The 20,922-nt window shown below is 41.7% G+C and overlaps 1 protein-coding gene and 1 long non-coding RNA gene across 3 annotated transcripts in view; one reads left to right on the forward strand and one right to left on the reverse strand.

Moving 5' to 3' along the window:
* Nucleotides 1-2,050: 2,050 nt before the first annotated feature.
* On the reverse strand, nt 2,051-12,323 carry LOC128352388 (uncharacterized). Its single transcript, XR_008320370.1, has 3 exons — nt 11,910-12,323; nt 4,146-4,230; nt 2,051-2,363 (listed from the first exon to the last, which is right to left on the reverse strand). It is a non-coding gene; the product is annotated as an uncharacterized LOC128352388 (long non-coding RNA).
* Nucleotides 12,217-20,922, forward strand: part of VGLL3 (vestigial like family member 3) — a 40,912-nt gene continuing 32,206 nt past the window's right edge. Inside the window, exon 1 of one of the 2 annotated variants that reach the window (XM_053312952.1) lies at nt 12,217-12,746. In XM_053312952.1, the coding sequence (XP_053168927.1) occupies nt 12,603-12,746 (144 nt within the window). In that variant the 5' untranslated portion in view covers nt 12,217-12,602. Of the gene's footprint in view, nt 12,747-14,425; nt 14,517-20,922 lie in introns of those variants that run through there. The other variant, XM_053312953.1, reaches the window with a different exon arrangement.

A 20,922-nucleotide genomic window follows, 5' to 3' on the forward strand; every position in this document is an offset into this window, starting at 1 on the left:
TCTGTGGCTTCCCCCAACTGGAACTCCCCTGCTGGAGATACTCCCAAATCAGAGCCTGTAGAGTGTTTTTGGAAGCACTTTAAAGCATCTTTATTTGGGCTGGCCTTTGATGGATGCAGTTATTATAAACCTGAGGTATCTTTCAATCAGTATGAAATATTCTGCTGTTATTGGATTATTTTAGTCACATTATCCAGATCCTTGGGGTATAATGGGTTAGAGATGAATGGAAATTTGAGATACATCTTCACTATATATGATGTTAAATTATTCTGAATCTTGGACTGGATTCAGAGAACAAGTGGTATTCATGGAATGGGGCTTTGCTGCCTTCTCCAACTGCTACAGACTACAGTGCCCCTGGGGAAAAACTGATCTTGAGAATTTGAGAACCCTGAAAAATAATGTGGAAAATGGCAGGTGGAAAATGGAGTTGAAGCTGGATGGTGGAGTGGGCAGCAATCACAGTTGGCCCTTGTGCAAGCAGAAGTCCCTTTCTACACAGTGCTTTTGGATCCATTCCATCCCTTATTTATCTTTTTAATTTGAATTTATACCCATATCATTCTAAAGTCTTGTGGTAGGAAGCAACAGAATTAAAATTTTAATTACAGAGATAAATATTGAAACATATTCCACTGACATTCAGTCAAATCCAAATAAAAGTGTTCCTTGTGAAAAGAATAGCATTCTGTTTTTATGGCTTGTGATTCTGCTGTGTTAACAAGATTTGTCTAGAGTGCTGGTCTGAGAGCAGCATCTGTGCAGTCCCTTGTTTTTCTCTTTTGTGACAGTTAGCAGATGAGGAATTTGATGGAGATTTCAACTTCCAGCCCTTTCTGGATTTGAAGGATAACAATGGCCAAGTCATTATTTTTCAGTTCAAGTCCCTTATCCATTAAATAAAAATGTAGGGCCTAACTATCCGACAGAGTTGTTTAGGAAGATCTTTTAGCTATTTGGTTAAAAAAAAGTTCAGTGCAAGTGCTAAGTGGGAAAGAAATTCTAAGAGACAACCAGAAATTGATTTAATATTTTGTTCACGGCTAGGCTTTTGATGAAAAGTACATTGCAGAAAAAATACTCAAATGGTCTGCAGAGAGTGAAGCTCATCTAATAAACACAACACTGCATTAAGTTGTCTTTTTTTCAAGTTAATATGATACTTGAACTGTTCACAGCTGACTAAATTAAAAACTGTCAAAATGGAAGAGAATGACCTGGAATTTGCAGCATTGTAATTTTAATATATTTGATCATGGATTCTGATCAGAATCCATGACAGAAAACAATCTGCATGCACATGTTTCATTATGTGAGCAGAAAATTACATGTACATGAAATATACTAATATTAATTCCAATGTATTAGCATTGATGTACAGTAATATAATATGACATAGTTACAAGCATGTGAAGAATGTCTCTAGGAACACCAGACGTATTTTCCTCTTATAACTGTTTCATCTTTTATATTAATGTTAATAATTAATATAATTGTTAGAGTGTTAGGTAAACATACTAATGTAGCAACTGTACATATAATTTTTGCTGGAAGCCAACAATTTGGCTGATTAATACAAATCAATATGCAATATTTAGACTGCTTTCTCACCTCCCTAACCCACGGTCCCTAGGCCTCTAAGGCCTCCCTTACCTCTCCCACCCACCATTCCCACCAAGTACAAAACCTCTCTTATTCCTGCCTTTCCCAACAAGAGAACATAGCCTGTCTTATTCCTGGGCCCTAAATGAGGCTTTTCTCCATCCTCTCTCCTCCTCTATCCCTCATTCTTGTAACTCCTTTCTCTGTCCCATTTCAATCAATTTCATACATTTTGCAGAAGGAAACCTGGGTTTGAAATCAAATGTACAGTCAGTCTAGCTATGGCCAGTCTATAAGACCTCAGAGGAAGCAGTTGGGAAGGACAATTTTGAGTTGAAAAATGATCAGTGGTAAATGGTTAATTTCCACCACTCCCCCCGCACCCGCGCTCCACCTCAATTATTTGCATTTATGAGGCTACTTTTTACCTCTTTAAAAAGCTGAGATTTGTGAAGTGTATTTGTATGTAATTTGTAGCCTGCTTCATAGAAGTACCAGTATTACAGGAAATATTTCTTGGGGGTAGGGGCAGAAATTTATGGTGATTTCCAGGAAAGGAAAAGTCCTGAATGAGCAAAGTGTGGTTTATGCTTTAATTCAGTCATTTGACATTATACTTGTAAAACTGTTTACAGGTATAATGCAGTAAGTCCATTGAGCATTTATCAGAATGAAATTTGGACCTTGCTTTTAAGGAACATCCTATGTTTCAAGTTCAAACAACAGCCTGATCTTTGTAGAATCCAGCGGAAAGGGTTCTGGAATGCAAGGACAAGATAGTGGAATTGAATCAGGAATATTCACAATTTAATGAGACAGATATTATTTGCAGAGAATCAAGTGCAGTCTGCCTTCAGTGCTCTTGCTGCTGGCTGTTTGTTAGCCCCATCTCTACTCTGGGACTGGAATACAAGTAACTAAAGCACCATTCAAATTTGGCCTGGATCAATGAATGTATTAATCAAACACACCATAATCTTCACACCGGTTTCCAAGCTGATTCTAAGATAGAAAGACTATACTGCAAAACAAAATGCAACGCACCATTTCCCATTGAAGACTGAAAGAATGGAACGAACGTTGGTGTGCCTGTTCAAGATCAAATTGCCAGTTCCGACTCAAACTATTCCTGGAGACTTCCCCCCCCCCTATTCCGCCCCCTGGTTTCCCCACCCCCATATTTTTCCTAATATCAAATCATTAAAATCTCCAGAATTGCTTTCAATTATCCCTTGGACATTGATGCAGATTCCTGGAGACTACAGGCCAGTCCTGAAGGGTTGCAACCCTAATTCAGCACATTTTGCTTTCACATTACTGGTTTGCTCATTTTCCAGTGCAGAGGAAGTGGAAATAAATTGTGATGTGACCTCTCAGGCAAGGCCTCTCATACTTTAGCATTCATTCTCCCACCCCACTTTGGCCAATGTATCTTTCCCACGTACAGAATACCTTTATCTGTGCTAACACAGGGCCAAAGTAGACAAGATACCAGTATGTTTTTCCTAAAGTAGCAAACAGCAGTGGAAATTAGATTGGGAAACTGGCAAAGAAGAAATTATTAACTTCCCTCTTCCACACTATGGCCCTGATCCAAGTTAGGGCATTCTGTGACTGCTTTTATATATATATATATATATATATATATATATATATATATATATATATATATGGTGACCCTTGTTATCCATGGTCCCAGCACCCCCAGTTTTGCATATCTACAGACAGGTCTTAGAGACCTGGTTTCTTTGTTTACAGTACAAAAATAGGCAAAAAAATTCCTATATGTGGTTGCTGAGTGGCCAGAAATGACCCGGGAATGACTTCCAGTGTCACTTTCAGCCACCATTTTACAGCATGGAGCCATTCTGAGGCTCTTTCTTTTAAAAAAATTTTTTTTGGGGGGGGCAAATATTTGCCACACGTTTGGCCAATTTGGGGGTTTTCAGGGGCATTGCTGTGGCCTTGGAGAGCAAGGTGCTGTGCATATTTCTACCCCTTTCCACTTTTTTGGCCTTTGGGGGACGGGGTAAGGAACCCTAGATTCCCATAGGGGAGGTTTTCTTTATTTGTGTTTCCATACTCGAAGTTATAGGTGAGAATGGAACCCCCATGAATAAAGAGGGCCACCTGTATATATTTCAGGAGATCTCGTCTCATCTAGCTTGGCTTTCATACACGAGTCTTGAGAGAAAGTAGTTAAATTCTTTTAAAGAGGAAGGTGCCACCACATATGCCTATCTGGAAGCCCTGCCCTACAATCTCAAAATAGCAAAGAAAATATGCATATACAAAAGCACTCTGTTTTTATTATTCTAGGACTGAGCTTTGGTAAATGCAAGGTATGGCAACTGGTAATCCTCCCAAGACTGCATACAAATTAATCACAAGTTTGATAAAAGGTGGGCCTTGGTTCTTTAGTGGTAGAATACCAGTCCCAATGCTAAATTTTGATTGTTTCAATGGCTAAAGCTAGATTTTAACATAATAGGAAGAACTAGAAAGTTAGCATGATGTACAAAAGCTCTTCTGCTACTGACCGGCTCTCTGCATCAGTTCCATTTACAAGTAACTCAAGGGCTCCTCTCATCTCTCCATTAATGCACTCCCCATCTGTACTGCAGACTAATGGAAAGAAGAAAAGCGAGTTTATTTTAAGTGCAGTTTTGGAAAACAAGTATACAGTGCATGTGGAGAAAAGCAAATAATCCTAGTTATTTTCTCACTTTACCCAAACGTGATCAGATTGGGATAGTTCGAATTATGCTTAATATGATATAAAACTGAATTCATACAAGACCACATATATTTTATATTCTGTAAGATCATCACTGTTTCGCACAGTGGCATCAGGTGGGCCACTGTGAGAAACAGGATGCTGGACTAGATGGGCCTTGGGCCTGATCCAGCAGGGCTGTTTTTATGTTCTTATGTTTCTTAAGAAAAAATAATAGTAAATCATACCTTATCTCTTCTTCTTGCAATAATATGATTGCCATCCCTGCTGCATTGACCTGCAACAGCTTCAGCATGAAACAAAGTCCTTACTTAGATGTTATCAGAGTTAAACTACACATGACATTTGCTGTCCTGAGAAGTTTAGTTTTTCTATAGTGAATAGCATCTAAATCAGCCTCCCTATGTATCAGGTCTCTGGCAAGGGGTAAGGTACATTAATCCTATTCCCCCATCATCCAGGGTCCTGATTTGCATCAGGGGTGTGAAATCTGACTGATATTTACCATGAAGAAAGCTCCCATTAGTGAAAGTGACAGCTGTTACAGGGGGCAAACAGCAGCCAGACAGGGCATCCTACAGATTCAGAACCATGGCAGGAGGGGATTTATTTACTACTACTACAGCTACAACCAATATTTATATACCACTTTTCTTCAACAAACGTTTCCAAAGCGGTTTGCATATAGAAATAATAAATAAATAAATAAGATTGTGAGCCCTTTGGGCTCCCTGTCCCCAAAGGGCTCACAATCTAAAAAGAAACATACGACAGACACCAGCAACAGCCACTGGAGGGATGCTGTGCTGGGGGTAGATAGGACCAGTTGCTCTCCCCCTGCTCAGTAAAGAGACTCACCACTTTAAAAGGTACCTCTTTGCCCAGCTAGCAGGGGACAATTATTTATTTATTTGCATTTACATTTATGCTGCCTTTTGTGATAGATGTCAGGGCAGTTTACAACATATTTAAGCACACCACAAAACACTTGTAAAACAATAAAACAGAATTAGAGCAGCAAGATCAAAAACACCTCACCCAGAAGAAGCTAAATGCTCAGTGAAGGTCATATATAGCCAAAAGGCCAAAAACAAGTTCCTTCTTTACTGTCCAAAAGTATGCAATTTCAGAGTGGTTTTCAACTGCTTGCATACAACCAGGAGTGAGGTGAGAGAGCAGATTTTCCCAGGCAGGGAATTCTCAAGTTTAGGGGCAATCACCAAGAAAAGATCTTTATTGTGGTACTTGACCAGATTACACGACTATAGTCCAATATTTGCACTCAATATACTCAGTACAATCTGTCTGTCAATTGTCATAGTTACATCTAGACAAAAGAAGTTTACCCAAATCAGAAATACATCCTTACCTAACTAATAGGGGGAGCCTTCACCATTACTTGACAAATCTTATACAATGACATAAAATTTGGCAACACAGGAGAACACATATATTCTTCTCAGTAAGGAGATAAGTTACATAATAATCCATTGATCTTCCCTATAAACCCTCTAAAAGGGGTAAAATAAGTTTACTATGTGGAATGTTTAAAAAGTTACAATAAAGTAAAATATGAGCCAAATTTTCAACTTCATCTGATCCACAGGGACACCTGAGCCTCAGCAGGTGTTGGCATGTGAAGGAGAGTGTCTCTGGAAGATCTTTAAAGTGGCTAGATTCTCTCTTCTTGCCCTGCCCCAGTTTTAACTAGAGCCACAAGGTCTGGTTATTTGTGAGGCAGGAACAACAAATGAGAGATACAGCTGCAGCCCGCCCCATTCTGTGGCTGCCTGCCCTGCCCCTCATCACCCTTCATTCTCAGCAGCACTGGCCACCACTGGTGTGCACAGATTGTATGAGTGTTGAGCATAACATGTGAATAAGGCTGCTGTCTTTGCACTGAGTTAGACCACTGATCCAACCATCCCAGCATTGTCTTTACCACGTCTGTCTGAAGATGCCAGGGATTGAACCTGGGACCTTCTGGAACAAAACATGTGCCTAACACAGAGCTAAACTCAGAGAAAACAGGATTGTAATATATGAACAGGATCTAAATAAAGGTAGAGGTGAGGCTTACAGGAGTGCGGAAGGCATGGTATGCAAAACAGAATGGTATGCAAAACAGGTTTATAGGATCTGTCCCCAACATGCCTCTAAGACTGCTGTATCTGTGTCTGTGCTATTATTCCACTGCATGGCAGGGTTTGGTAATCATAGTGGTTGGCAACAGACTAGACAGCAACTTCTCTAGTGACTGGAAGGAGAGAAGAGGGTTGTAGTAGTTCAGCTGAGAGATGACTAGACATTGATTTTTATTTTTACTGGGGGCTGAAGAGGAAAGGCCAGATTTTTTGCAAGAAGGTGTGGTTGGTGATGAAGTGTCAAAGCAGAAATATCAGACAGGCCATTGGAAATGCAGGATTCTACAGAGGGGGTAAAATGTTGATGTAATGAGATTGAGTTGGTCAGCAGACAGGTGGTACTGCAAGCATGGGAGATGACTGAGTCTGTCACCAGGCAGAATAGCAGCAGACCAAAGAGAGATCCTTGAGGGAGCCTAAAGAAAGGATGGAAGTAGAGGAACAGTTACTACCAGTGAAAATGATTAATTACACAGGTAGGAACAAACAGCTAAGCATTTTTTAAAAAGCTAAGCTCTAGCCCTTGTAGAAGTGGAGTTATGGAGCAAAATGTGTGGTCACTATTTTTCAAGTGTTTGGATTCTTTGGTGTGTAACAATGTTTTCCTCAATGAGTCCCTATGAAGACTCATTAAACACCTTTATTTCTTCTATTCATTTTGACTGTATTTGGACAGTGCCAACTGCCAACTGCCATGTGCCAACTACTAAGGTGTGCACAGAACTGGGTGGGGGGTAGGACTTTAAGGGTGGGGGAGGGTACATTTACCCCTCCCCCCACCGGTGCTGGAGTTAGGTAAAATCCATTGGGGTGGCAGCTTACCTCCCTTCCGCCCCTTCTGCTTCTTCAGCAGGAAGTGGCCAGAAGTGCAGGGTGCATGTGCGAGCACGTCCTATAAAAGGGGCCTCCGAATAGGTCTGTAAACATCTCTACCAACCACACCTCCCATCCACCCACAAGGCAGTGGGGTACTACTCAGTTTATATTCTAGGAATTTTGTTCAAGTGTTGAGACTCCTTGGTGTCTAATTCCCTTTCCTCATAATGAATCCCTATGAGGATTAATTACACATCAAAGAGTCTAAACTCCTCAAAAATTCCCAAAATATAAACTGAGTACCCAGTGGCTTATGGGTTGGGAGGTAGTTGGCACATGGGATGCCACTAATTCCTCACCAAGCAGTGGAAATGAACAGAAGAAATGAAGGTGTGTAATGAAGATACCAAAGAATCTAAACACTTCAAAAATTCCTAAAAATTAAACTGAGTACCCCAGTTTGTGTGTGTGTGTGTAATTGACACATGGCATTGGACAGTTGGCACTGTCCAGTGGCAGTCAAAATGAACAGAAGAAATGAAGGTGTGCAATGAATCCTCAAGGGATTCATTATGATGAAAGGTTATTATACACCAAAGAATCCAAACACTTGAAAAATTGTGAGTGCACATTTTGCTCCATAACCCGACTTCTACAAGGGCTAGAGCTTAGCTTTTTTTTAAAAAAAAAATGATATCTGGGGATCCATGTTAGGATAGGGAGACTTTGAATCCCCATTATTTCCTATGGTGGAAATATACAAAATCAGTAAAAATAAAAAAAAATCATTAAATAGCAACCAAGTGCCCCACTGCCTTGACCTTTGGGTGGTAAGTGGCACCCAATGGGCCCTAGCCACCACCCAAATTTGATGCCCCTAGGACCTTTACAATGGTCTGAATCGATCCAAATCTGAATCAAATGGAATCAAATCCAAATAGAATCTGGGGTGACTCGGGGGGACAAATTCAGACACAAAACAAATCAGGGGTGATTCGATTTGGGCACAAATTGAATTGAAAAAATCAATTCATGCACATCCCTAATTAGTTGTTAAATGAAAAAGATCAATTGACAAAAAGGTTTCTTTCTTAAAAAAAAAAAAAATTCTTGACCTATTCTCCCTTTCTAATAACTGCCTTCTATTCTTTGCTTTCAAAATACTATGGATGGTAGATATAATAATGCTTAAAAAAAATTAGAAACACACTTTTGTGAGAAAATGGGCTGTATTCCTGATATTCTACAGGAATAAAATATTATATATATACATATACATATATACATATATATATACATATGTATGTGTGTGTGTGTATATATATCCTACACTTTGTTAAAAATGCTTTAACTTGTAACTTAATAATGAAAATAAATACAAAAAAATTGAAATAACCTACAAATAGATATCTATTAAACTGGATCTCTTGTCTTGTACAGAACAGAACATCACCAATGCCACACATGAAAAACCTGGGCCTTTTCTGAGCCCCTTGGCTTCTGAATCTAATAGCCCGCATTCCCTGTCCATCAAAGTAACTAGTTTGAGGAATGTTATATAATCTTAGTATAATTTCACAAAGTATTGTAGAGACATATTTAGGAAAAGGAGACATCTTCATATTTCAGTCTGGAAAGGGCTTTAACTGCTTCAGTTTATGCCCTTTTAAATAATATTTTTATGGAAGATTAAAGTCAACACTTTGAGAATTGTCCAACACTGGATAAAAGCTTTGGTTTAGAACAGGGATTCTCAAACTTGGGTCCTCAGGTGTTATTGGACTTCAACTCCCATAATCCCCAGCCTCAGTGGCCTTTGGTTGGGGTTTATGGGAGTTGAAGTCCAATAACACCTGAGGACCCAAGTTTGAGAATCACTGGTTTAGAAGATGGTATTTTGAATCATTGCACGCCACAGGTGATGCAACAGTTCACAAGTATCACATTTTGAGGAGCATGCTACTGTCTCACAAAATTTACATTAGGCTGCAAAGTAAAAGTTTATTTTGGGTCTTGTTTCCGAGTTCTTCAGTTGCTAAACAGAGAAGAAAGGCTGCAAGCATGCATACAGGTAGTAGGGCTGAAGGGGGGAAAAAATTCTTCACTGAACCCTGGGAAGAAAGGAGGGAGAGAGAGAATGCTTATATCTGCTAGGCCTTAGAAATAGGATATTGTGGGTTTGGGTTTTTGTTTTTTTTTTAAAAATAGAACTTCTACCTAAGTTCAGTGAAGAAAACATTGAGGCTATTCACACGATGGGGTGAAATCGGGCTAGTGGAGGCTAGCCTGATTTTGCCCCATCGCGTGAACGACCGAGCTCGGCTGCGAGCCTGGTGGTTCCTAGGCAGGTACCCTGCCCTAAAACGAGCGCTCCGCAAACCTGGTTTTAAAAATCGTGAGTAGCCGTGGTGCGGCTCCGCACCATGGCTACTCATGAGGAAACCCCTGGAAGGGAGGTGAAAAGCCACCTCCTGGCTCTGGGGATCTTGCCAGCATGCCCTGCGCTCGCACAGGGCATGCTGGAGCTTCTGGGGGCCGATCGGCCCCCACTCGCCCCAGCTCCCGCTGGCTCCGTTACAGAGCCGGCAATCGTGCAGGCAGCCAATCCGGCTGCCCAGGGCTCCCGCCTGGATCGTCTGCGGGGAGAGTGGGCTTAGCCCGCTCTCCTTGCTCGGCTCACCAAACCAGGTCTCACCGATTGTGAGACCCGGCTCATTATCTTGCTCATTCTCATGTCTATTTATTTATTATGGGAAGTTACAATCTACCCTTTTTTTTTCAGTTCAAGGTTTGCTGATGCTGAAGAACAGCTACCATGAACAGCAAACAAACATACTTTCTGTATAAATAAAAATGGATATTAAAGAACCCTATACAGATATTATGTTGTAAGAGTGTACAAATTTCTGTACACTTATACATGTTTGTGCGCAAATGACTACTTACATTTGGTTTTAAATGTGAACATGGGTACTACAGGCCCCTCAAATGCATGGCACAGAGAGGAAGTGTACTGCTACAATAACCTGTGTTCAACATAATGTGTTAATAACTGCACCTGTGTAGAGATCTCTACTGTGTATACTGTACATTCATTGTACAAGTGTTGAAAGTAATGTTTCACGAAATGGAAATACCTCATTATTATACAGAAATAAAGAAAGAGCCAGGGAAGGAAGGAAATTGCTCTTGTATTCTGTGTGTTACAGCAAGAGACAATGCATCATTTTAAGCAAATAGCTTGCAGAAACTCAAAGTGCAATTCTGCGATATAAATACTTCACAGCTATTGAACCCAACCAGTGTAGTGGACTAGCCACCACTTTTCAGATTCACATCCCTCATCTGTAAAAGTAGATTGATGGGTGCAAAATTAAGACAGAGGTCCAAATGAAGAGGAACTAGGCTAAACAAATGGCTTTAAATTATAGGCATGATCCTATAATCATCCTTTGTATGGAGAGCTATACAAAGGACATGTGTATACTGAAACAAGCCTATTTGTGCCACCTGTCCCTGGACTTTAGCATTTGCTCATGCACATAGTACACAAATCCATATTGTGCCACTGTCATTCAGGAATGCCACTGCATCCCAGACCATGGCATGAAAATAAGAGGGTCTCCATGCGCTCACAACAAGGCAAGCAAGTCATCAAGCCTCACAAGTTGACTGCAATTAGACTAGTTCCGCAGCACTGGATCCAGAGAGTGGGCAGAATAGAAGGGCCTGGCTGTCTCCTTCCCCTTCCATCTTGCCAGTATTAGTGATCCCCTCCCCAAACCCCAGGTTTCCCTCAGGTCTTTGAAGCAGGGACATCAAAAGAGCCAACCCGTTTGTATGGGCTGGATTTTTGTTTCAAATTATTTTATGGTTTTAGTTATTGATCTTGTACCCTGTTTATATGCTCATTCAACTTCGTTATGGCCTATAGTCAATTCCCTTTCTACAGAATGGAGCTTCAAAACGACACTTTATTTTTTACAAAGTTATACAACTTTGCTTTCAGTGGAGCACAAGTAATGACTAACTGTAATTTAAGCAAGTTTATTCAGAAGTAAGTCCCACTGAGTTCAGTGGGACTGACTCCTAGGTAAGTGTGTCTAGGATTGAAATAAGTGAGATTTAAACACACTTACTTTTCAGTAAAATACAAGAGGTCAATGTGACTTTAGTTAGATTGGGGTATGACTAAGGATACTGTATGATGTAAATGTTAAATTCCAAAAATGTAAATGAATCATATAAATCTATTCCTTTTTACTAAAAATCTGGATAAAATATTTTGCCCCAACTAAGAATAAAGCATATATCTCTTGAAAATAAATTTTTAGGGCATTTGCTTTCCATTTTAACGCCAGATAGATAATATTTCCCCTCCAATCTAAATAATGCAATTTTGCTTGAGAAATAATGGATTTTTCTAAATGGATTTTTCAAAATTCAAATTTATGTTTCTTCTAAACTGCAAAAATTCCAGAGAGCCACTGAAAGTACACTTACTGAAACTAAGAGCGAAATGTACCTGTTGTGACTCTCTACCTTTATGCTAGAGAGCAAAGAATGAGAGGATGATTAGGAAGATGGGCAGCCTATCAAACATCTACCTTACAGTGATTCTACAGCATGATGAGCTTCAGATTGCTGAACAAGCCATTAATAAAGCTGGTCTTATCCAAGAGATTGTTTTGTTTCACATATTCAACCCTCCTCCTTCCCTGGTTGTCGTCCCCCGTCCAATAAGCCTCACTTGTCCTCCAGATGCCACTGCCGTCCAGTGCGAGGCGGCCAACTGCACTGAGGCAGTTCAAGCAGCCTTCACAGAAGGGCGGAGTCCGCTCTCCCCCGACACGCCTTCTTTTTGTGCCAATCCTCTTCCAACCCTCTTCAGCCCGACTCAAACTTTGCTCCAATCCAAAGGCAGCAGGGCGGGGTTTCCAAAGTTGGGACCCTGCTCTCTGGTGCTCTGGGCGCTGGCCATTGGCAGAGCGCAGCGGCCCCTCATTGTGCGTATGGTAATCAGTGCGGCGGAGGCGCGCTGCCCCTCATTGCCTCCCCGGGGCTACGGTGCCTCCTCCGCCCTATGCAATCCGCTTTGCCGCTGGTGCCAGGCTTCTATATAAGCGCTAGAGCGGCTCCCCGCGACTCCTGGAGATGAAGGCGCCCCCGTCACTCGGCTCTGCAGCCCAAGTCTCCGCCGCTGCGCTCGGCTGGAAGAAGGCAGCTCAGAACCCAGGAACAGCGGCGGCGGCTGGAAGACACGACTCCGGGCAGGGGCAGTAGCACGTCCCGCTGCTGCCATGAGCTGCTCGGACGTGGTGAGGCACCAGCCGCAGGCGACGTGCCGCCCGCCGCAGTTGACGTTGCCCAGCGCCGTGGCAGCGGCAGCCTGTCCCACGACTCCTTGTCCTTTGACGGTGCCGCCGTTCACGCAGAGCCAACAGGTGAGACGGAGGAGGGTGGACAGGAGGCGGAACACGTCTAATACTCGAGGTGGAAGCAGCCGCAGCAAGGAGTGTGTGTGTGTGTGTGTGGTGTTTCCTTTGGAGGGTAGGTCGAAAGAAAACTTGCATTAGGGGTCCGGGTGAACGGAGTGCGCTGGAACGGTTGCTCGGACAGGGCGTGGGACCCCGCGAATCTCTTTAGAACGTCGCTAAACTGTTCACACGTGCATGTACACATCACTTGCTTATCCAGGGCCTCAGCTGTTTGGAGGAACTGTCTGCCTTGATCAGCATTGTCTTTGCGAGGACGTTATATGCAAGTTCTGCCTGTGGTAGTTGATTTGCGGTGGCTCCTTGGAAATATGCAAGTCACCCCATGAGGCTACAGTCGCCGTGTGATGCATATGCATGTGTGAACCCGTGTGTGTGGCTATCTAACTGTTGATAAAAACGCTAATGAGAGTATCCATATTTTAGGGACTTCTGCAACTTTTCACCCAGCCATCCCTCCTCGCTCTCGCACAGTCACACGCACTTTGTCTGACAGCCACAGCCCCCCTTACATTCACACCCCTTTCACCTGAGTGTGTCCAATGACTGGAGTTGTGAGACACAACCGGAGTTAAAATGTTTGCCACAGTGTGCGTGCACATGTGCAAAACAGCAGATATGCATGCATAATTTGAGGCTCCCAGATGCTCCGATCCAGAAACAGAAAAGGTTCGGTGTCTGACACGTTGAAAAGGTGACTAGTCGATGCGTGTGTTTCACAAAGTGGGTGAGTTTCCCTTGTCGCTCGTCAAAGTATAAGCAGAGATGGCGCAAGGCATCTTAGCGCCGCCTGGGGCAGAAAACCCGAATGCAACCTCGTCCCCTTGCGGTTCAACCACCGCCAGGAAAATAATTACTGACAGTTTGTTGTCTTTCAGTTGATAACTCAAAAGGAGCCACTTGTGGCGAGCCGCCTCACGCTGCTTAGTGGGTCAGTTAAGAAGATTGACTGAAGAAGAGGCTGTAGTGAAAGACAAACGCGTGAAGTTCATAAGCACATGGAGAATGCGTGGCCAGATCCTGTGCCTTATAAAGTGGAGGCGGCTTAGGAACAGAGCGAGCTGCCTTATAGCGAGTCAGACCACTGATCCATCTAGCCCAGTATTGCCTACACAGTCTGGCAGGCATCGCCAAAGTTGCAGGCAGGAGTCTCAGCCCTATCTTGGATATGCCAGGGAGGGAACTTGGAACCTTCAGCATGCAAGCATGCAGCAGGTGCTCTTCCCAGAGCGGCCCCATCCCTTAAGGGGAAATATCTGACAGTGCTCACACATGTAGTCTCCCATTCAAATGCAAACCAGGCCAGAGCCTGCTTAGCAAAGGGGACAAGTCATGTGCCACAAGAGCCCAGCAGCTCTCCTCCCTAAAATGCAGAGGCAAGCTTGTGTGAATGGGTTGCTGTGTGCATGAATACGTGTGAAAGAGTATGGAGTGTGCGCGCGCGCGCTGCTTTGGGAGTCTGCAGAAGCTCAGCCTTGCGTATTCGCAGCAACTGGTTAGGGCTGCGGGGAGTGCCGGTCTTTGGGGGCTGGTGGATTTTCTAGTTCAGGGTTGGGAAGGGATGGCCTCGAGGCAGCTCCACGCGCCTTGGTTGCATCTCTCTCCTGCTACACCTGAGGGAAGGGCAGCGCGCCGCAATGGGCGGTCCGGCGGACCTTCGAATAGAGCTCCCGAGGTCAGTTTGCTGAAGTTGCCCACGGGCCGCGGGAGCGCTTTCGGGTGAGTTTCAAGCTGGGGCCCAAATTCGACGGATTGACATGGGAAGATGCGATTTAGGCACGATGCAACACAGAGTTGAATCTGACGGAAGGAGACAGGTTCGGAAAGAGGCTGCAGCAGAAGACCTTACCTGCTATGTTGCTCAGGATTTGTGAATTTAAGGCTGGAGGATGGATTTGGTGGCTACCTGTACCCCGAGCTGACTTAACTGGGATGTAATTTCCCTTATTTTCCCTGAGACTGACTTAATTGGATTGTCTAATCTATTTACTGATTGACATGTAGAAGCTCACTTCCACATAAACGTGTGTATATATCAGGTGTCCTGATATACTTGGTTAAAGCAGATTCTTAAGTTAAACAGTTCTTGCTGCATTTCTAGTACCAGATTTTTAAAAGAAATAGTTCCCTTGTCACAGACTTTCGGCTAAAGCAACACTGTAAGCAAGCACTAAGTAAAGTAAAAACATACAAATTGGTGTAATTCACCAGAAATTCATGTAAATGAAGAGGATGTTCTGTTGCATCTAAAGTTGCATCTAATAAAAGCATCTTGTGGCATTTTGAAAATTAACAGACATTGTGGCAAAAGTTTTGGTGGACTGGCATTTGCTTCATTAGATGCATCAGATGGAGATAACGGTCTAGTCTATGAAAGCTTATGCCACAATAAATCTGTTGACATTAAGGTGCCAGAAAACTTTTGCTTCCTCAGCTGGTTGCTCTGTGTTTAAGTCAGAGCCTTGTTTTCTGTACAGGAAGTGTTGCAGTACAGCACTTCACACATTATTACCTCAATAATAATACTACATTAATACTACTGTTGATGGCATGTATCTTTCTGCATATCAAGTGTAACCGGACACATTACTTAAAAGGGAAAACAACAACAAACCAGCACTTTGTGCTTGCTTATGGTGCTGCTTTAAAGTAACTAACTAGTTCATCTAGAAGCCTAAATGCTGTCACAGGGGAACTATTTAAAAAACACAACAAAAATCTTGTTCTTCTAGAAATTCAGCAAGAACTGTTTAACTTAAGAATCTGATTTAACAAAGTATATCAGGACATTCTTATCAGGCTGACAGCATTTTTAGACTATGCTGTGCGTGGGTGAAGTGGGACTAATATTGACTTGGCCCCAATGCAGTCATCCGAGAATACATTTTTTTGGTTGTTGCTGCATTCCATAAGGTTTTATCATTATTATTCACAAAAATTGTTTTCTCTGTACATGAGAAGTGAACCTTAATACCAGCTTGCCTAGGAGAGACAAATATGAGCTAAAATACAAAGATCCCTACTTCAGGTTTATTATTTCCTCTCTATTTATTGCCAAGTCAGTTTCAGCAATGCTTGGCTAACTTTTCAGGTCTGTAGTACTTGGATGGCAGGAAAGTGTAGCATTTTTGTGTTTTTCCACTCAACTGTTTTGAAATTAATTCTCAGATCTAGGTCAGCACAGTTGTTCCAAGAGCACACTAAAAGACTGATTTGTATTTTATTTTCTAATAGTTCCACATTGACAAGTGTTATCTATTAAGGATAAGCTTAAATCCAACAAATGCTCCTGTATGCCATCATATTGAAATATAACATTACAGTGGAAACTTTAGAGTTTCTTCTTAAATTTTATAATGTCTCTTTATATTTTTAGGATAGTTACTGTTTCTAGATATGTTGTGAACAACATGGGGATTATTTTTAATGCAAGGTGGTATATTAATCTAACAATAAATAAATAAATAAATAAATAAGAAAGATGTATCTATGGTTTTCTATAACAGAATATGTTGGCTAGTCATTGGCTTGAAACTGAAGTAGTTTTTGATATCATATAATTCACTTTGCTATCTCATGAGAGTAATTCTGGAGTAGGACTGGGCTGTGTGCATGTATGTGTTTGTTTTCTTTCCAAACCTATAACAATACAGGGAAGGGGACGGACAGAAGAAGAAAAAAAAGCTTATTCTGAATAAGAGATGCTGGTTGCTGACATTTAAAGCACACTGACAGATTTCCAGTTAAACTAACTGAGGCTGTGACTCATATTTATACTGGCAAGGTGAAAAATGCCATTCTTTTTTGGCCTTTGGTGATGTAAGGATTTTGGAGATTTTTAAAAAAAAACACACGAATATTATAAATGCAGATATCAAAACATATGGAATTAACTCAAATATCTTTGTAACAGACCACCCGTTTTAATGATAGCTATATTGGTAAAAACCAAAGTAAGGTAATCCCTTCGATAGGGCCAAAGGCTAGATATTGAGCAAAAACAGGGGTTGAGGTATAGACAAAGTTGAGCATAATGAAAGGTCTGTAGTTTGTAAGGTTATATCAGACACTGACAAAATCTGATTTGAAAGACTTGTACAGTTTTGATTGTACTAGACTAAAAGCAGGGGGGAAAGCAGAATAAAGTATCCTGTTTATCCAAAGCAAAAGTTTTGAGTACCCCTTTCTAAGAATATTCATTTTAATTATAAAATTAAGTATTATGTACTGCTTTTCAGGACTTTGTTTTAGGCCAGCAATACTTTGATGCCAGCAATACTTTGATGCCAGTTTGAGGCCAGTAAAACTTCTGCCTTGTACTGGATTTGCATTTACTTATGAAATTTATGAATATTTCCTATATTCATTTCCACTGTGCTTGTGTTTCCCTGCCTTGATACGTTCTCCTCAGTCTTGTCTTTTTTCTGTATGCATTTCAAAAGAGACAAGAAGATGTTATACACTTTCATTGTTAGCAGCCTGAACACAGGTGTTTAGCAGTGGCCATAAAAAGCACTTGAAATTTGTCTCTCTTGCAGCTTTTTAATATCTCAAAATTAAAAATGTAGTAAAAAGTTAACATGCTTTTTATTTTCATTTATGAATTTGAGTTTAAAACACCCCTGAATGTATGAATATTGCATTGGTAAACATTGAAAGAAGTTCAACTGTTAACACTTGTCGCCTGTCTATACACAACTTCCTCATATTTTCCTCTTTACTCAGTTGGGTTCTGCATGCCTTGGAGGCTGTTCACCTCATAAGAGGAAAACAATCCTCTGCATGTAGCACCTGAGGCTGAATATGTGGTGTTCAGAATCCCAGATCTCATATAACTTATTGGGAGAAGAGAACTGAAACCCTCCCTCCCTTAAACAGGTGATAGGCACTATCAGAACCTCCTGTGTCACATATGTTTGGCAGATATTGGTGGGCAATTTTTCACACAGATACAAGCAAGTATTGTATATAAAGACAAGTGTGGTGCATGGGAATTTTTTTTTAATCAAGGGCACTGATGAAGATTTTAAAAAGTAATCAAAGTGTCCTTATATTAAGTTATGAAAGACCAAAATGTCAACATTTGAAATGAGTGCATTACAAATCACCTTGCCAGGAATATTTGGGGGGAATTTGGAATATATGTTTGGCTGTGTGATGTTTTGCAAGCCTTCAGTATAAAACATAGCATAAACAATGTCTTTAGACAGCTTCACATATTTTCTTTTTCTTTTTGGTTCTGCAAAGTCTGTTGTCAAAATAAAATGGAAGAAAAAATCCAAATTCACTTTCCGTTAATTATAGTTTAATCATGAGTATTGCTGCAAAAGCTGATGTTTCTTTTTACAAAATTGAAATTGTACAATAGATTACAAAACATTACAGTCTTAATCTAGCCAAAGCTAAGCACGTTTGAATCAGTTTGTTCTGATTGGCAGCTTTCAGTATGTGCTTACGTCTCTTCTATTGACTCCAAGGGCACTGCAAAGTACATGACTTTGTTTTCATTTCTTTTGCAAAAAAAGTATGCCCTGTGGTGTGAACTCTACATGCTTATTAAGTTGCTATCAAAGTGCCATAGATGGAAGTGATCAAGCATTCTGCATATACTAGGGGCAGGGGCGTAACAAGGCTGGAGTGGGCCCAGAGACAAAATTTTAAAATGGGCCCCTCGCTTATACACACACACACTTCACATGTGACTTGCCTCTGGGGGGCCCCTCGAAGCATGGGGGCCCCCAGGCAGCCGCCTCCCCTTGCCTAATGGTAGTTACGCCCCTGACTAGGGGTCAGTTGCCAACATGTTGCGCAGTGAAACATGGGTGGTTCAGAACCACCCATGCCTTTGTGAGTGCCTAAAAAATGAAATGCTAGTGCTTTTGTGCAAATACTCAAAAGGGCATGATTGTATTTCTGCAAATCTATCTATCTATCTATCTATCTATCTATCTATCTATCTATCTATCTATCCATCTATCTATCTAATTCTCTCAGGCATACCCGTGGCTAATCCCATGCATGGCTGCTCTTGTGACAGTTTGCGAGCAGCTCCTGGAAGTTGTGAGAGCTGGCAAGTAGGGAGGGAGGGAGACCGAGGAGAAGATGCTATTGTGAGCCGCTGAGGACTGCCATGCAGCAAAAATGGGGCCTTCGGCCTCCTTGTGAAGAGGACAAGAGCTTAGTGGGGGGAGGGAGGTGGGGGGAGGTCAAGAAGAAGGCAGTGGCACCACTGCGAGTGGCCAAGCAGTTGACGACAATGGGCCACCAGGCTCCTCGTGAGGAGGATGAGAGCTGGCAGGGGTGTGGGGTCGAGGAAGTGGCGGTGGCACCACTGTGAGTGGCCAAGCAGGCAGCAAAAATGGGCCGCCGGCCACCTTGCGAGGAGGATGAGAGCTTCTGGCAGAGAGGGTGGCGAGGGAGACCGGCTGAAGGGGAGGGAGGAGAACTGGCTAAGACCTGAAATGGAGGGAGAGGAAGGGAGAACTAGGGGTGCAGATGCTCTGCACCTTGGACAGCTAATATGCATTATTTCCAACATAAGTAGCATCACAGAAGTGCAATTGCACCTGTTTAAGTATTTGCACAAGGGCAACAGTGTTCTTTTGGCACTTGCTTCAGTGCATGGGGTTCAGAAACACCCACATTTCACTGTTCAACATGTCGGCCAGTGATTAGAGCACAGTAACTATCTAGTTTTTCCACATCATCTCCTTAATGTAATATAATTAGAATACTCCTGAAGATCTCTTGTTTTTCACCCTGAATTGACTCTTGTAAAAGCCTCCAAACCTGTTGAGATTGTTCCTCCTCCTCACCTTCAAGTTGGTGGAGCTGAAATGGGGCAGAGGAGGGGAATTGGGAGTGCTGTCAGAGTGAAGTGGAGAAAGGCAGACAGAGATAAGAAGCTGGGGAGAGGTGGGAAATCACAATTGCCAACTGATGAACAAGAAGCTGGCCTTATGCAGGACTTATTTAGCTATGGGCTAATGCCATCCATTTCAATACAAAGCAAATGCTCTCACACCATCCCTTATGGTGATGCCACAGAGTGAGCTCTCAATCCTGACAAAATAGTTCAGGTTGCAGCATTGTATTGGTACAGCAGCATTTCCCATGTGATATGTTCAGAGCTCTCACATGTGTAAAGATCTTTTTATTCATTTTAGTGAACTAATTCACTGAAACGAATGGGAAGCCTGGGCATATATGTGGCTCACAGAGCTTTGAAAGAGAGCCATTACACTGAAAGGAATAATCTGATTTAAAAGTGTAGGTAAAGTTTGTTTAGCACACTTGATGACTGGGATTTTCCCACACCAGTGAAAGTCTGGTGTGGGACTTCAAACATTTTAACTCCAAATACTTCAAGGCCCATATATCAGGTTAGCAATGTCATTGCATAGTGAGAATTTTTATTTTAAGAGAGGGAAAATCTATTTGGTTTCTCTTGATTGAAAATGTATATTGAGTGTTGTTTAAATAGGACATGAGAGAGGAAATCTGTTCCAAGGCTGAAAATAAGTGCTTAGAGTTTCATCTTGTGCCCTATCCAATAGAAGTAAGACAAGAATTTTGTCAATTGTATGCATGTGGGCACACTATATCAAATGCTGTAATAAATAAATAACATTATTTTCTTTATCAATGGAATACTGTTGACCAAAGCATGTACCTGTCACTCATTAGCACAAGTATCACAGAATAAAAAAGATATATTTTAAAAATCATTTAAAAAAAATAACCAAGATAACTTTTAACAATAACTCTGAGGATGAGAAACAGGAAGGATTGCAGTGCAAATGTGGACAGAGTATGAAAAGAACATTCCTGCCTAGAGCAGAAGCTCTGAATAAGAGTTTAATTTCCTGAATTCCACTCTCCATATACAAATCTACCAGACTTCCAAGCAACCGCATCTGGATCCCAGCAATATGGTTCCTAATACTGCCCTTCACCTGTGAATTTTCTTTTTTTGCCTTTGAAAATTATCTCAATAAGTGCAAGGCCCGAAATGAATACAGTACAGGGAAATAACATTCAAAAGGGTAACATGAAGCTGTTGCATCCTGGGGTGGGGGGGATCCTGAATCAAAATGTACAGTGGATGATCCTGAGCCGCAGGAGG

This window comes from Hemicordylus capensis, chromosome 3, assembly GCF_027244095.1.
Source record: "Hemicordylus capensis ecotype Gifberg chromosome 3, rHemCap1.1.pri, whole genome shotgun sequence".
Taxonomy (NCBI): domain Eukaryota; kingdom Metazoa; phylum Chordata; class Lepidosauria; order Squamata; family Cordylidae; genus Hemicordylus; species Hemicordylus capensis.